The sequence below is a fragment of the Pezoporus flaviventris genome, unplaced genomic scaffold (assembly GCF_033815535.1).
Source record: "Pezoporus flaviventris isolate CSIRO_AGI_PZ_B2104156 unplaced genomic scaffold, CSIRO_AGI_Pfla_v1 ptg000070l, whole genome shotgun sequence".
NCBI lineage: Eukaryota > Metazoa > Chordata > Aves > Psittaciformes > Psittacidae > Pezoporus > Pezoporus flaviventris.
The window spans coordinates 3,164,857-3,180,896 of NW_026892618.1; the positions used below are offsets into that span (position 1 = coordinate 3,164,857).

At 41.2% G+C, this 16,040-nt stretch overlaps 1 protein-coding gene across 1 annotated transcript; it reads right to left on the minus strand.

The window, feature by feature from the left end:
* Window positions 1-6,061: 6,061 nt before the first annotated feature.
* FGFR1OP2 (FGFR1 oncogene partner 2) lies at window positions 6,062-15,919 on the minus strand. Its single transcript, XM_061472140.1, has 6 exons — window positions 15,813-15,919; window positions 12,187-12,323; window positions 10,902-11,019; window positions 9,871-10,013; window positions 7,526-7,639; window positions 6,062-6,763 (listed from the first exon to the last, which is right to left on the minus strand). Exons 1-6 carry the CDS (start codon window positions 15,814-15,816, stop codon window positions 6,626-6,628), a joined length of 654 nt encoding a protein of 217 aa, XP_061328124.1. The 5' UTR covers window positions 15,817-15,919; the 3' UTR covers window positions 6,062-6,625.
* Between the last annotated feature and the right edge of the window lie 121 nt (window positions 15,920-16,040).

Here is a 16,040-nt window from a genome sequence, read left to right on the forward strand (position 1 = left end):
CTCCCAGTCCAACAGTCTACTCTGCTAATGCTTGGTAAGAAGAAAAGGTATTAGTAGTTGTCATTAGATCTTCTTAACTGGTTGGTAGGAATGTTGCATGTGTCAGGTTATAAAGAACTCAAACCATTTTGGGGGCCCAACTGCTGGGTGTTATATAAAACTCTGTGATAGAGGCTTCTGAGTAAAATGTTGTGTTGGCTTAACACCATTGCCACTTGGGGCTGCAAGCCTGGCTTGGGGAAACCTGAGCAGAATGCAAACTTTGTGGGGTGCTAGTCTGAAACCCAAACTCAGTCCTGTCAAGTACAGTAACTGTCTGCCATAGTTTTGGTATTGCTGCCAGAGAGACTGCAGCACGGCCTAGCTTGCCCAGTGCCTTGATTTCAAGCTGGTCTTGTTTTCCTGTGTCTGAGGCATTTTGCCGTTGCCAAAACTGTATGAAACTGTCCCAAGCAACTGGAAAACTAAAAGGAGGATAAAGCAAGGTTCAGTTTAAAACTGCTTGAGGACCAAAATCCTGTTACTAAATGTCACAAACGTCAGTAACTCTTCAGGAGGGTGTATTTATTTCTTTAATTTCTAGAGGACTGTCTCAGCACACTTCTGCTCCTAACCCTGAAGTGTGAGGTGTATGTTCTGGCTTGTTGTGTCAAGGCGACAGGCTGGGTTAAGCCCCCAAAATCATCCTTCAGCACTGAAGATCTTGTAGCTATTGCTCACCCATGACATCTTCCTGTTTCCCTGAACTAGTGCCAGCTTACTCTTTCCCAGCCTTTGCTTTTCTTTGCAATAGTAAAAGAGATAAATGAAGCTTCAAGGATTTCTGTGTTCCCCTCTGTATCTGTCCACTGCTCCAACCTGGAACATGTGTGAAAACAGCCTTCCCACCACCTGCATTCTGTGTGTTTTCACTCACGCTTCTCACCCCTGCAAGGCTCTTCAGCTTTCATGCTGGCGTTGTCCTTGCCTTGTCCTTGTCCTCCTTTATTTGAAAACTGAAAAATCAACATGTGCATTTTTCACTAAGCCTTGGAGCTTTCAATCTCTCTTCCTTAAGAGCTGGCAGCAGCGTGATGTAGGTTTGCATGTGATCTTTGTGGTGGGACTTGTGGGGGGCTTTATTACAACCTTGATTTCTGGTTGGTTTAGCCAGTGAACAGTCAGAATGGGAAGCATGGAGCTTCCAGTATGTAAATACCCTATGGAAGACAAGCATTGTAAGCGCCAGGTCTGCGTTCTGACTCGGTGGCTGAGGTGCATGGATATATCCCTGCCTATTCATTTGAATTGTAGTTGATATTCACTTGGTTTGGTTGTCCCATCCCACATCTTTGGTGCTTTATTTTTCTCTAGAAATGAGAGCTCCAATACCTTTTCTGCTTGTTCAACCAGAAGCTTGTTTATACCAGACTTTGTCTGTAGGCAGACAGCTGTCTCCTGTTGGCGTGTGCAAGGCTTTAGCCTTCTATGCATGCTGGGGGAGGGCAACTTCACAACACAGCAATAAATCAGCTCATTCTGGGGGTGAGAGGGAGTGGCTGTGTACAACTTGCCGGCCTGCTTCAGAACTGGCTTTTCACAAGCCTGTCTTGTCAGGAAAAGCACTCCTTGCGTTTTTCTGCATTTCTTTAGAGCCTTCTGGTGTAACGATAGATTGTTGTCTGATGAGCTCAAAACAAGCTGGATTAACCTCTCGATACTGAATGCTTTGGGGGAAAGCCATATGCAGGAAGCAGAAAGAACCACGGCTGGAGTATATCGTAGGAGGCAGGTGCTGTTTGCCCAGCCAGTAATTTAATGAGCTGCAGATGGTGATTCACTGGAGTTGTTTACTATGTTCCTGAGTGTAGTATTGGAAGAACGAAGACACTGGTCACCCTGCACCAATTCATGTGCTGTGTTGTTCAGGCTTCCAACAACTCAACTGCTGAAAATCTATGTAATGCTTTTCACTGCTGAAATAGCTGTCCTCAAATATGTTTTTTAAGGTTTGCAATGCCATATGGAAACAATTCATTCTGCTGTTCTTTAGGAAAAGGTGAAGCTTCACCTTTGGGCAACAGACAGGAACTGCAGCTGGAGTGCTGCTTGTCTCCCTTGTGCCACTGTTCTCTAGCTTGTGTCTGAGGAGTGTTGCCAGCATGTACTTTTCTCAAGACTGGAACTGGGAAATGTTTCCTTCCACGTTGAGCAGCTGTTTAAGGTTTTCTCCTTCTAAATGTCAGATGAAGTCTTTTTCTAAACTTGGGAAGTAATGAGGTTATTGGTCTAGTGGGAAGTGTCCCTGCCCATGGCAGGGAGGTTGGAACTAGATTGTCTTTAAGGTCCCTTCTGACCTGAACCAGCCTGTGATTCCATGATGTTCTCTAATACAAAGCTGCGACCACACTGGCTCCAACAGGCACACGGCTGCATCAGAGCAAGCCTAGGGAGGGAAGGTGCTGGCAGGCAGCAGGAGCATCAGTATCTTTTCTCATACAGTCACTGAAACAGAGCATGTTTTATTTTGCAGCACACTTTAGCATGTGGAAGCTGAGCAGTTTTGTTTAGTCTGTTCTACTGTCATCGGCGTGAAAATCAACTGCATCACAAAAAGGTGAGGCTGAGTCACCTACACCTTTAGCAGGTATGTGCATGTGGTGTCAAACAGCTGTGTGCCACGTGTGGTTCTCCCTGCACACCATGGGGTTCTGGAAAGGTAAGTTTAGCAAGAGGTCTTCTGTTGACATCATAGAGAACCTACCTGACCACTTTAAACAGTCATAACAGGCGCTGGTTCCTTGGTGCTGGTTTGGGGATCAATATGCGTGGGAGAGCATGCGGATCTTTCTAGGACAGCAATGAGGTGGTTTTGTTTGCACACTGTGTTAAATGGCTTCCTTCTGAGCCACTGCTCCTGTAACAGTTGTGCAGAGGGCTGGCAGCTTCCCAGCACCTACAGCTGGGCTCTTGCGTTTTCTTCTTTTGGTCTCTCATGGCAGATGCTGCTTCCAGAGCTTAAGTGTTGCCGACAGCATGGTGTCAAAAAGGTTGGTAAAGGTGTCATGTTAAAATTGACTCCTCCACCACATAACTTCACTTCTGACTTAATCATTTCCGTAGTTCTCCCGTCTCATTCTTCCACTGTCATTGCACGCAACCTGTCATACTGTGACCAGCACAGTTGTTCTGTCAGCCAATTTAACTGCCTATCAGCATGAGACACTTGGATATCAGTGTCTCCAGAGAGAAAAAGTGCATGTTTTACACTCAAACAGGAGCTTTAGAAAGTCTTAATCGAAAAAGTGCTTTTAATGCTTAATGTTTGCAAAATAACATGAAAACTTTTGAAGCCAATGTAACTCGCACCTTGGTATCTACAAAGGGATCCTAGTAAACATAATTGTGTACGAAAGCAGGGCCATCAGTTCTGTATTTGAACCTAATCTTCTACTCCAATGCTCTTGTTTGAAATAGCTTTAGCTTTTTAAGTTTTTTACTTGTAAGAAGCAGCCCAGTTTATTTTCAAGCTGCCCTTTGGTTTTAGCTCAGCAAAATAGCTACTACGTGTATTTATGATTTAGCATGACATTTATTACCTGTTTTTAAACACCAAATCTGTGATACTGAAAACAAGATTCTCTTCAGAGAAATCATGGGGAAGTGGAGAAAACATGATGTTGTCATCTTATGAATGTAATCCACTCATGTTCTCATTTAAATGACAGAGAAGCTGGAGTCTGAACTGTGCCAAAGTGGGTTTTTTTAATCTTCAAGAAAAACCCTCAGCTGTTATATCTTGTCTGCACCAATGTTTTGATCCAAAAATCAAAGCCAGTGGAATTCTTAGTAAACACTGCCAGTGGTTCATTTGAAAGGTGGATAACTGCTTGTGTAGAAGAGACTGCTTGCTTTTCGAGAGAAAGTTAAGACTATACAGAGGATTTTTCTCTTGCTATATGGCCACATGAATAAAAGCACTACACTTGGCCTGCCTGCCCTGAAGTATAAAGATCAGCTGAGTCAATGGCAAAGACATATTCTTTTTCTTGCATGTTACGGCCAAGGCTCACTGTGGATTCAATACCCTGTTTTAAGCATGAAGACATCCATGTTTTCAGTCAACTTTATTCATAAAATAAGTTTACTGTACAGTACACAATTCTAGCAATAAATTCTTTTCAAGCCATCTGCATTACAAAAATAACAGGTATGCAATGAAAAATAGTCACTCCACACACCGTGAAGGTTCTGTAAAATCCTAAAGTGATCAGGTCAGGGGGATGAAAGGGGAGAAGTATCAAATGTGAAGACTAGGAGTAGATAAATTAAGTCACATTTTTCTTTACAAAAATAAACACTAATCAAGCATTATTTCATAATAGAGCAACCTTAAGAACTGCCACAGACTAACACTCCCTCTCTGCTATACAGTGCTGGAGACTGTTCTTGAAAGGCAAACCAGAGTGTCAGCCAGGAAACAGTATTCAGCATTACATGGATATAAATGTCTGAGACCAGTCAATGGCTGAAAAGACATTTATAAAAGGAATCACTTAATCAAATGAACCCCAAACTTTTTGTGAGTTTGCAACAGCAAAATACTCCATTGAAAAAAAGGGTAAGTCACCAGCTTGCAAGCTACAGCAGGAATACAAAATCTAAATGAGAGCAGCATTGGCAAGGCTTTATAGATGCTAATAGCAGACAAGGCTGTTCTGTGCTTGAGCTCAAATGCTCCCCAAACAACTCCCACCAGGTGTTAAGTTTGGAAGTGGTTAAAACTTTTTGTTTTCCCATGTACATGAAAGTCCTCACTATATTCTTAAGCCTAGAAACAAGCTGAGGTGCTCTGGAAAGACTAATAGCAATTCCTCAACTTATTTAAAAAAAATGCTGTGAAAATTGGGATAGCATGAATTTATGTGTCCTTTCAACTGCATTTCTTCCCATCTGCATTGGTTCATTGAAAAACAGCATTTATTCTCTCTGCCAAACACTCCTTTGCCACCACTTCATTTTTTCCTCTTAAAAGCACTATGGGAAGCAGGGCAGCAACAGAACAAAAATATTAAGTTCCCTATAAATGAGTTTATTGGGCCCTGGAAGTTCACCCTGAGAGCTGGGGTGAGTTTACCTTGAATCCAGGGAAGCTGTACTGAGTCAAAGGGAAGTTACATTTGAAAATGACACACTTCAAAGTGTTTGGTGCTTAATTCTTTCTGCATTGTTGCAGCTGAAAAACAAATCTGATTAACAGTTGATTTCAGAATAGAGGTTCAGCTTACTTTGCTGCATGATGTATTAAATAGCCAAAATACTCAACTGCAGGTGGCATTTATAGATCTGCAGTTGTCTGTGGTTGAAAGCTTTCACTCTGCTGCTATTGAGTATGCTTTCCAAGGAAAGAGTAAATTAATGTGCTGGATAAAAAGTGATGATATCCATCAAAAGTAGGAGTGTTCTTGCTGCCTAGACCAAGAAGGGATAGTCAGACAAACAAAAGCCAAATATCAATTATTTTGGCATCTCTTTACTACAAGCCTACCTTGCGTAGCACATCTATCAGATCTGCATACAACATCAGCTGCACTTTGATCTAGAAAAGCTAATTCCTTTTCACTTCTGCAAGTATTGCAGGATTAGAAGTGAGCAGTCTATTTGTCAGTATAGCATAGTGAAACTTTCCCTAGTGCAAATATACACGTACCTCAAACTTACTTAAAAACCTTCCTGATGAATATTTAGTACTTAAAATTGAAAAATGAAGAGTACTAACTGCAGGCTGCCAGCTAATTGCAAAAATGCTGCTGCTGCTGCACAGGTGCTTTCAAATTGCCATTTCCCAATCCGAGAAGAAATAAATGGAACTACTGTGGCTTCTTGCTTCTAGAGAACTGAGCCTGCTTTTCTCTCTTAAAAGTAAAAGCCTAAGGAAGAATTATAGTGTGCTACCTGTGTTCCAGAAGCCAACAAAGCAGGAGCAGCTCTTTTCATGCTTTGAAAATACAATTAAGTAGACATTTTTTTAAAGAATTGTGTTCAATTTAAACAAAGAAATATTGAAAAGCAAAACCATGGCTTCTGTTTGGACAATCAACCTTATATTTGAACAGGCTAAATCACAGACATCCTTATGTTTTAGGCTGCCTGTGCACCCTTTCCATTAACCAGGTTTGTTGCAACATGAGAATCTATTAAAAACATATTAAAAGGAAAAAAACATGATGTGGACCATGCACAAAGCATATTCAGAAGTTACTACTTTTTAGCGAGAGATGAGACTTTAAAGCTTACCTTCATTATGTAACAGGCACACTGAAACTTTTTATGAACAAGAATTTAGCTAAATTCTGTGAAATCTTGTCTTTTATCTGTAAAATGATGTCATATAAAAAGAATTTCCAATGGGGTAAGTGCATGAATCCATTTCCTATGAAAGTTAGATCTATGGCAATTAAGTCTGTCCCTAAGGCTTTTGTAGAATACCAATTGTAATTTGTCTTACACAGTATAAAAGCCACTAAACTGGAGTTTAAGATGCATTAGCTTGCTGGTGCCCTATTCAGTAACAAGTGCTTGACAAGTGACCCCTGATACTCAGTTTGTAAAGTGTGCAATTGAAGCTTGTGGGCTTCCACAGTCTTCAGCTTTTCCTCAGGCTCAAATCGCTGCTTGTTACTAATCCTGACAGAGATGTGCTCTCTGATGCATCTTCTTTCTTGAGGTTCAGAAATGATTCTCTGGTTATTTGAAGAATTTCTCTCAGGCCTTTGTTTTCCTGCTGTAACCAGAGAAAGAAAAAGGTATTTAAGAGAACTCCAGAAAGAAGTCAAGATAACTCCATTAACAACCTCCCCTCTACTCCAAACATATGTACAAGGATTAAAATACTGATATGCAGTCAGGTGGTGCTATGTTACTTTTTAAAACTGAGAACTTTAGGTTTCCGACTCTCTTGCTCTCTTGAATGGGCATTAAGCATTAAAAAAACCCCTCAAAACACAAAGATAGGTAAGAAAAGAGTAACTAAGTTACATTTAAAAGTAACATTGTTCTTTCCACACACACTGTCCCATAATTAACTGCTTTGCTAGTACTTAATCAAAGAGCAAAACTGTGGCTCCCCCAATGCCAAGCAACTGAGGATCTCCCCAAAGGCACAAAATTATTACTAAAAAACTAATCATATGTAAAAGCCAAAGGTATGGATATTATTATTTGCACCCTAGTGTCTCATCAGGATGAATCTGTATTATTTCCTAGCTTTTGGTTACATTCCTAGAGACTTCAAAAAAAGAGAAAGCTTAAGCCAATATGTATATTCTTCATCATCAGACATCAGTGACTGGTATCACTATGCAAGACTTGAGGAGAGGACGGAGGGGAAAACAGCACTCCAGCCCTCCAACAAGGAAAGTGCAACAAAATAGCAGTGTGAGTGACTGATAAAGTAACTCATACGAGATAGAGTAACCGAACAGAAACAACTGTGTTAATATTTACTGCCTTGCTCTTGGCAAGGCAGTTTTGATTTTGTACTTACCTCCAGCTGAAGGATTCGTTCCTGCTCTTTACAACCATGCTTTTCATCAATTTCAATGGCTTTCCTCATTACTGCCGCCATTTCTGTAATTTGGTCCACATGTACTTGCAGCTCCTACAACATAAAAAAAGTAAACAATGACAGTGGGTGTTGGTTGATAAGAAGCTCAACATGATCCAGCAGTGCTTATTTGCAGCCCTGAAAACAACCATGTGCTGGGCTGCATCAAAAGGAGCGTAACCAGCAGGTCAAGCAAGGTGATTCTGCCCCTCTGCTCTGCTGTTGTGAGACTCCACCTGAAGTACTGCGTTCAGCTCTGAGGTCCCAAACATTAAAAGGACATGGAACTGCTGGGAGCAAATACAGAGGAGGTCACAAAGATGCTCAGAGGGCTGGAGCACCTCTGTCATGAAGACAGGCTGAGAGAGTTGGGCTTGTTCAGCCTGGAGAAGAGAAGGCTCAGGGGAGACCTTATATAATGGTCTTCCAGTACCTAAAGGGGGACTACAAGAAATCTTGGAGAGGGGCTTTTTACAAGTGCACGTAGGGATAGGACAAGGGAGAATGGCTTTAAACTGACAGAGGGGAGATTTAGATTAGCCATTAGGGAGTTCTGTGAGGGTGGTGAGGCACTGGCACAGGTTGCCCAGAGAAGCTGTGGCTGCCCTACCGCTGACAGTGATCAAGGCCAGGTTGGATGGGGCTTGGAGCAACCTGGTCTAGTGGAAGGTGTCCCTGCCCATAAGCAGGAGGGTTGGAACTAGATGGTCTTTAAGGTCGTTTCCAACCCAAACCATTCTGTGATTCTATGACAGTAGAGTTTGAATAAAGAACAAGTTGAGGAAAAGGCAGTGAAAAATAAAAGCTTTTGGAAACACCATTAAAATATTTGTTTTCACTGACCACCTATCATGCCAGCCTATTTGTGTCTGACCTGACCTTTGGACAAAATTCACCACAGCTACTAACTAATATTGGGAAAAGCAGAACAGTAGACTGAAATAAAGAACAGTATAGACTAAAGTTAAATCCCACCTTTAAATTACGAATTTGAATGGAGGTCCACACATCTAGCAGATGATCAGCTTGCCTTTAAGCTATCAGAAACGATTAAGCTACCATAAAGAACTGCCTCACTTGGAATCATAAACTTGATGTGACCCAAATATACTTTACTAAAAGAAACATCAACCCTTTCCATCCTTTCCTCTCTGGCACCTCAATTGCTAACGCTGTTGTTCAGCTGTTTACTTATTAAACACCCACTCAGAGCAGAGGAAAGGAAGGGGGAGGGATGGGGGTAGAACTTGCTGTAAATCTTCATTTTCTTCTCAGTTGCCACTGAAGGTGATCATAAGAGACTTTTTTTTTTTTTCCCATCAAAAAACTAAATTTACCTTGAAGCTGTGATCAGTGGTAAAGAATGAGTTAGTGAGGATGTACCCTTCAGAAGGGCTGAGAAGGAGGTAGTGGGTTTTAGATATACTGACTACTGTCCTCCCTGCTTCCTACTTTGCCAGCTTACATGGTCTGTTGATCAATATGATTCAGGACCTATTCCGAGGTCACTAGTGTTAGACCAGATGCTAAAACAAATGTGTAGAGTTCTACTCTGGAAAGCACATGCGCAAAACTTACATGCTTACAGTCAAAGAATACAATGAAAGTGTTTCTTTACAAAGATAGCCTCAAACATCTATGAACACTTTTTGCATTTCTCTCCTTTCTGTTTGCCACATACCTCATTCACAATAGTTTACAAAAATATTGCTTAACAACACTTTGCTTTTCTAGTTTTCAAAAGCCATAAAAGGCAGCAACCTTTCACCAGCAACTTCCATCACCCTTTAAGCACCTCAGGCTGCCCTAGATAATACTCAGCAATCCTGATCAGTACCGAAACAAGGGTTGAAGCAGGAAAGAAGAGAAGTGTATGTTCAGTTACTCACCATTCAAAAGGGCCTTTAAATATCTCAGGTTTACTAATTATTTGTTGGAGTCACAAGCATAAGTTAAAGCCAGTCTAAATGTCTGAATTACTAAGTTCTGTGGCCTGTGGAAGTATAATAAGGTGGCTGCCTTAAAGACTGAAGCAAAACAAAAGAAGTAGATACAGTAATGAAATGCTACTTTTTGAAAGCTTAAATAAATGAGAAGCCAGTAAGGTTGACTTGACTGATCAAGTTCCTGATCATGTTTCATGGACTGGACTAGAAAAATTAGGACTTGGTAGTACAGTGATACAAAACCTGAGACAAATTAACTGATCCACTACAAACTAACTGAAGTATTACCCAAGAAAAACAAAGGAAAAAAACCCCACAACTAAACGATTAAGTTATTACCTTGGAATGTTGCTCTTTTAACTTCATTATTATACTTGGATCATCCTTTTTGCTCGCCATTAGCAACCTAAACATCTGTTCTCTGTACTTGCTCATTATGAGTTCCAGAGCAGACTGGTGTTCTTCAAGAGATGTGCGCAGTTCTACCAAAATAATTTTCATTTCAGTTAGAGCTTAACAGAGAAGAACTAAAACAAAATACAAAAGCACTTCAGCTTAAGAAAACTGAAATAAGCCCTTAATGAAGTGCTCCCTCTCCTTGCACCATAAAATCTGTGTAGGCTCTGCAGATGTCTTCAGTGGTGACTGCCCTGGGAAAATTCTTGTCAGAAACAGACGTCTTTTGTTAATACAACTTCATACCCAATCCCTTTAGGTGACATAAGCCATGTTGAGTGTAGCTGAGCAGCTTTACTCTAGCCACTATAAGCAACACTGTACAAAAGCTAGAAAGAAGTTACAGATCTGTTTTAATCTGACAAATAAGAGTTAAAAAATGCTCGTGTTCAAAATATACTAAGTCAAAGGACAAATAACGCCCAAGATAAGATGAGATTCATACAAATCAAGATCATTGAAATCTTTGCTGAATATAACTGTTAGAATAAGTATGGTATTCCAGGAAGAACAGTTAATTCCTAGAGTACAGAATTCCAGAAGGAATTGTGCTACCGTGCTTACCCTACAACTTCTCCTGACTGTTCCTAAATTGGTTATTTTTAGCAGTGGGAAACACATATCCAAATAGATACCTTTATTGCAGAATTAAGTTCTATTTATCTCACTTGTGCTAAACATTAGATAAGGACTGAAAAAGTAATTTTCCACAACTCTCACTTTTTGTCAATCATAGTTCCAGTGGCTGGACATTAGAACTCTTTATTAGATTGTGTTATAATCAGTTAAACTGACAAATTAAGACTAGAAGAAAAACTTCAACAACAGTTTTTTTGAGAACAGAGCAGTGGTGAAAGTGTCACCGATTCCAGTGGTGCAGGTTGGAACTTGAAAACGATAGAGTATCATTTTACCTTTATTTTCCTGTTGCAGTTCCCTAATCTGCCTGTTTTCTTGTTGGATACCCATCACTAACGTAGACCGAGGACGATGTCTTGCTACTTCATTAAGCTCTTGAATTTCTTCTTGGTACTAGTTATTGGAAAAACAAAACCAAAACAAACCAGCCACAACATATTTGAGTAACCAAAGGCAAGCATTAATCAGCAAAATCACAAAGGAGCAGTTCTATTGTCAGTCAAAGTCTGTAACTAGTAAGATAATGCTTGGCTCTAAATAATAGTGTTAAACAAACAAACAGAAACCCTTCTGGAGGTATCGCTAGCATACTGCCCTTTAGAGACACAAAAGTATCACCTTTGTTTCATACAAGTTTCATACCTTAGATGTGTGCAGTGGGCATTAGTTAACCTTCAATTAATGCAGGTCAAGTTCACCATCAAGTAATTTAAAACTGATATACATATGGTAAAGAAATCCACGAGGTATTAACCTCTAGATATTTACTGTGGCTTCCCAATACCTTAAACCACAAGGCTGTATAGGTACAAGTCCTGTGGACCTGAACTCTCAGGTCTGTGGATCCCGGCTCTCAACAAATGGGTAAGTTTAATGCTCTCAGTTTGAAGTCATGAAGCCTCTGCATGACTGGTTTTACAGGGATGAAGCACATACAGGATTTTATTACTTTATAGGCCCATTAACACATCCTGTGGTCTATTAAAATGACAGGATGAACTCTCATGGAAAGTCATTGGACGCCTTTATGTTTTTCCAGGAGTTTTCTGGTGAAAAATCTAATGACCTGCCTTGAATAGCTAACATCAGAATGGAACTGATCACAAAAAAAAAAAAAGCCTAAGAAGCTAATTTGAAACAAAAGGAGGCAGTGATAGGTTAAAAGTATTCTGAACAGAAGAAAGCATGACTGGGCCTCTGCACGATTATATGTGCATGTTGTAATTAATAAAACAAGTATTTTCACAGCAGAGCAAAACACAAGCCACCATACAATGGGTTTGTAAGATACCAACTGAATTTCTAACAGTGTTCTTCAAATAAATGCCAGTTTCAATATTTAAGGTAGAGTTACAGAAAACTTCTTCACAGGATTGAACTAAATATATAAACAACCTATTTTTAGATTATAGTCACACCTCTAATGAAAATATGATAGTGTTAAAGGATTAATCAAATAACACACTAGTTTTACACTGTACAGTAGCACATAAAAATTATCTTAAACTATGTGTTTCCATGTGGTTCTCTTAAGGGAGGAAACAAAGTTGGAAAACAAACCTGTTTCATTGCTTCAACCCGTTTGTTAAGAGCTGTAGTCTGTTCAATCAGAGCTTCTGCTGCATTGTCATGCTCCCTCAGCCGTTCCACCAGTGCTTTCGCATCTGCTAAGGCTTTTTCGATTGTGCAACTCATTTCTGAAGATTAGAAACATGTTATTTTCACACCACCACCTGTTTGCTAAACAGAGAACAGCTATCTATGTGAAATATAGACATATATTTCTAGACTAAAGCAGCTGAATAAACCTTTGCCTCAGAAACATCCATTTTGTAGTATTTTATGAGTAGGAAGAAATTATGCCTCAAGTACACACTAAAGTCTTCCTTTTCTTTTCCTCCTTTTTAATTGCTGTTGAGACCACATATCAGAGCAAGGAAATGAAAGTAAACTTTGTTTTGAGGAGAGTATTAACATACCAAATGCCAAAGTAAAACTATTGAACATATGGGAGAGCATATATGCATGTTCTTCTGTAAGTAGCAGAGAAAAAAAAATGATTACATAACTATTTTATTTTTCAGTACTACCTATTTTTTTTAATGTGCCCTCCTACCAGTCAGATGTACTTCAAGATATTTAAGAAGCAGAACTCCTGCACAAAAGACAATGCTAAAGGTCTAAAGTGATGCATTAAATCAGCAGAGAAAGAAGAGCTCAAACTGACAGAATAGATACTTTGGTCATAAACAGAAATCTAAAGGCTCATGTTTTCTTCATGTCTGTAAAAAGAACACAAACATCATGTTTCACTGCATGGAATGGAACTGTAAAGTTTTCAGCAGGATAAAGACAGCAACTCAGCTAAGAAAAAGAGCTGACTGCACAGCTAAAACACCAGCCTTCTAATTGCAGTAGCTAGCAGAAATTACCTATAGTCAGAATTGCTAAACTTGCAAAACACTTGTGCATACCAGCATTTCCAAACTACTGGCCTTTACACTGAATTTTGTCATGCTCACGCTTGACAGACCAAGTTTCAAGACTGAGATTTTTAACCTAAGTTTTTGTTTTCTTTCAAGAAAACTGGTCCTTTTTCTACTAAAAAGGAAAACTGCTTAAACTTCTTGAACTGCTCTTGAGCAATCAGAGAGCAATGACAGAGGTTTACTAGTTATGGGCCTTACTGATACAAGACTCAAGATTTGTTTCAGGAAACTTCCCAAGGTACTGAAAGAATCAACTAAACCCATTCCTTAGCCAGGCTGCTTGGTAAAGGAGAGATGTTTTTAAGCATAAAAGGTTAATGAGCCTTTCCTTAGCTACAGAGAAGAAAAAATTGCTCCACATTGATTTTCTAACTCTCTTAGGCACCTTTGTAAATCATTTTACGCAAGCCTGAGGAAACCCTCCCATTTTCCTCACCTGAGCTTTTCCCACTGTCCTGAGTAGGTAGTACAAGTAAGGGTATTTCAAACCCCAGAAATTCCACCATTCCCCTCAAAAGATTTACAAACAGTAGGAATAACCAGTCCTCATGCACTAAGGTGGGGGAAAACTGAGCAAGACAGGAGCAGGGTATGGAAAGTTCTCTCTGAAGAGCTCTCAGGCACCCAGAATATCCTGCAAGGTCTAACCTTTCAACATTTTAATTGGGTAATTTCACTAGCTCTGAGGAGCACATGTAACACAAAAGCATTTACTTCACTTTTTCTGTGAACTAGAGAAGGGTCTTTCACAGACCATGCCATCACAGAAAGGTTGAGACTTGTTTGCTGATAAAGGAGCTTCAGCAAGTGAGCTTCCTGTATGCACAGAGCACAACGGTTTCAACCTGTGTTTGCTGTGATCCATGTGTTATCAAAACCATCAGTATTTCGTCATGTACAAGTTTCCTATTAGACATTCGTAATGTTAAATCCTTCCTGTTTACAAACTAGAGTTTTCATTTTAATTTCCATATGATGTGTGTATGTATTTGAGGTATCAAGTTCTTCAGCAGATTGATGTGTTATCACATTTATTCTATCTGGTTTAGCTATTTTAAATATTACGTGGAAAGGAATCATACTGCATCGTTTTCAAGGATGAGCTTTTCTTGCTCTTCATTTCTCCTTCCAGTTCTGGTCTCAGATTCTCACTGGACTACAAAAACATCACAGGCAAAAGATGACCTTCCACACTAGCTGGCTAAGCTGTTACAGAAATTGATTTAATCAGATCCATATTTAAGGAGAATTTGAAGAGCAGTCTTTAACTCAATTCACGGGTCATGAATTCTCTAGTAAGTATAAAACAAAGCCTCTCCATGAGCTTGGAATCTATCTGGCACTCAGACTACAATGCAGTTAACACCTCTGATAATTTGTATGCACCAACATAAATTTTTAAACACAGGGCACATGCCTGTGCACTCATTTTGACCCAACCCAGCCACACGAGATGAAAAGAAACCCGTCTGTAGCAAAGCCACTGGCATTCTTTTCCACAGCGAGTGAGTTGGGGAAGACATGTGTGTCCTGTGCAGAACCCACAGTGATAATCCACTGTAACCATGCAGCAGGTTCAGCAGGCCCACCTCCTGTTTTCAGGCAGGATTTTTACTTCAGAAAGGAGAATCGTTATTTCTATCATAGTAATTCATAGTGGCTCCAAATCTTGATCATTATTCCTGTGCGCAAGAGACTGGCCCTAATTCTTGGAAATCACTCTAGTTGCTCATCTGGCTGCCTGTGGAAAACAAATCTTTTGTCTTATCCTAAAATAGATCCAAATCTGTGAGCTAACCTGGACGTTTGGGGAAACCCCCCAATTAATCAAATATAATTGACTTATATTAATTCTTATTGCATATTATTCTTTTAATGAGCATGAGGAATATAGCTGCTAAATTTGGTGGCTCCTGACCTCTATCCTACAAGACATGCCCAGCTGCAAAGAGATTTGTTAGGCTGCAATCTTACCAACAGGGTCAACAGGTAGCAAGAGCAACAACTCAGAACAGCATAGCAATACTGGTACTGCATATTCATGTCCGGTCACTTCCTGCTATTTCCTAATTGCTTTCATTATCAAATTTGGCTGCCCTTTAAAAAATAAGCAACAAACCAACAGCAAAGAATAAAGATTTTTGCGCTGCTATTGCCTTCCTCTAGTTTTCCGTCGCTTTTTTTGTATCCTTACGGAAAACTACCTTTCCCAGTAGCTTAGTGCATTGGATCGCCCCTCTCCACGGTCACCAGCCCAGCAGGGCCGAACCTCGCCACGGTTTCTACTTGCTCCAGGCTGGGTGTAGATGCCCATGAGCACTCTCCTGGACAAAGCCCAGCCTTCACCGCGGCTCCCCGCAGCGCAACGCGCTACAGGAGCCTCCCAAACCACACACAGGCCCGGACCATAAACGGGGCCGGTGCGGCGCACGGCCACACGCCGGGCACACCTGCGGGCACCCCGTCGCTCGGCACCGGGGAGCGTGGGCCGCCGAGGCCTCCAACGCTAAGGCACAGGAGTCAGGACTGTCGCGACACGGCGGACACAAGAAGACTGACAAAGGCTCCCTCGCCTAGCGCCCGACTTGATATCACGGCCCCCCGTGTACCCCCACACCAGCCCACTGAACTCCTAAGTGCCCGGCGACACCCACCATCCCCCTCCCAAGCGCCCCTTCCCCGCTTATCAGCACTCACTCATGGCCGGCGGCTGCTGCAGCGCCCGGCGCCGGGGGTGCAGCCCCGACCGGCGCGGACTGGCCCGCCCCGCTGTCAAATGGCGGCGGGCCGGACGGCTGAGGCGGAGAGGGGGTTGGGCCGGCGTGAGGCGGCGAGCGGGTTCCCTGCGCCTCGCGAGACTGCCGCCCTTTGGCTCCTCCTCCTCCGCGCCGTGAGGGAAGTGGCGCGCGGCCGGGCGCAGGGGCT

What these genes read in the sequence shown, in the direction of transcription:
- FGFR1OP2 (XM_061472140.1), bottom strand. An exon ending in GGGTTGAAGCAATGAAACAG is followed by an intron (nt 11,020 to 12,186) that starts GTTTGTTTTCCA and finishes TCCAATAACTAG; the next exon opens with TACCAAGAAGAAATTCAAGA. An exon ending in AACGAATCCTTCAGCTGGAG is followed by an intron (nt 6,764 to 7,525) that starts GTAAGTACAAAA and finishes CTCTGGTTACAG; the next exon opens with CAGGAAAACAAAGGCCTGAG.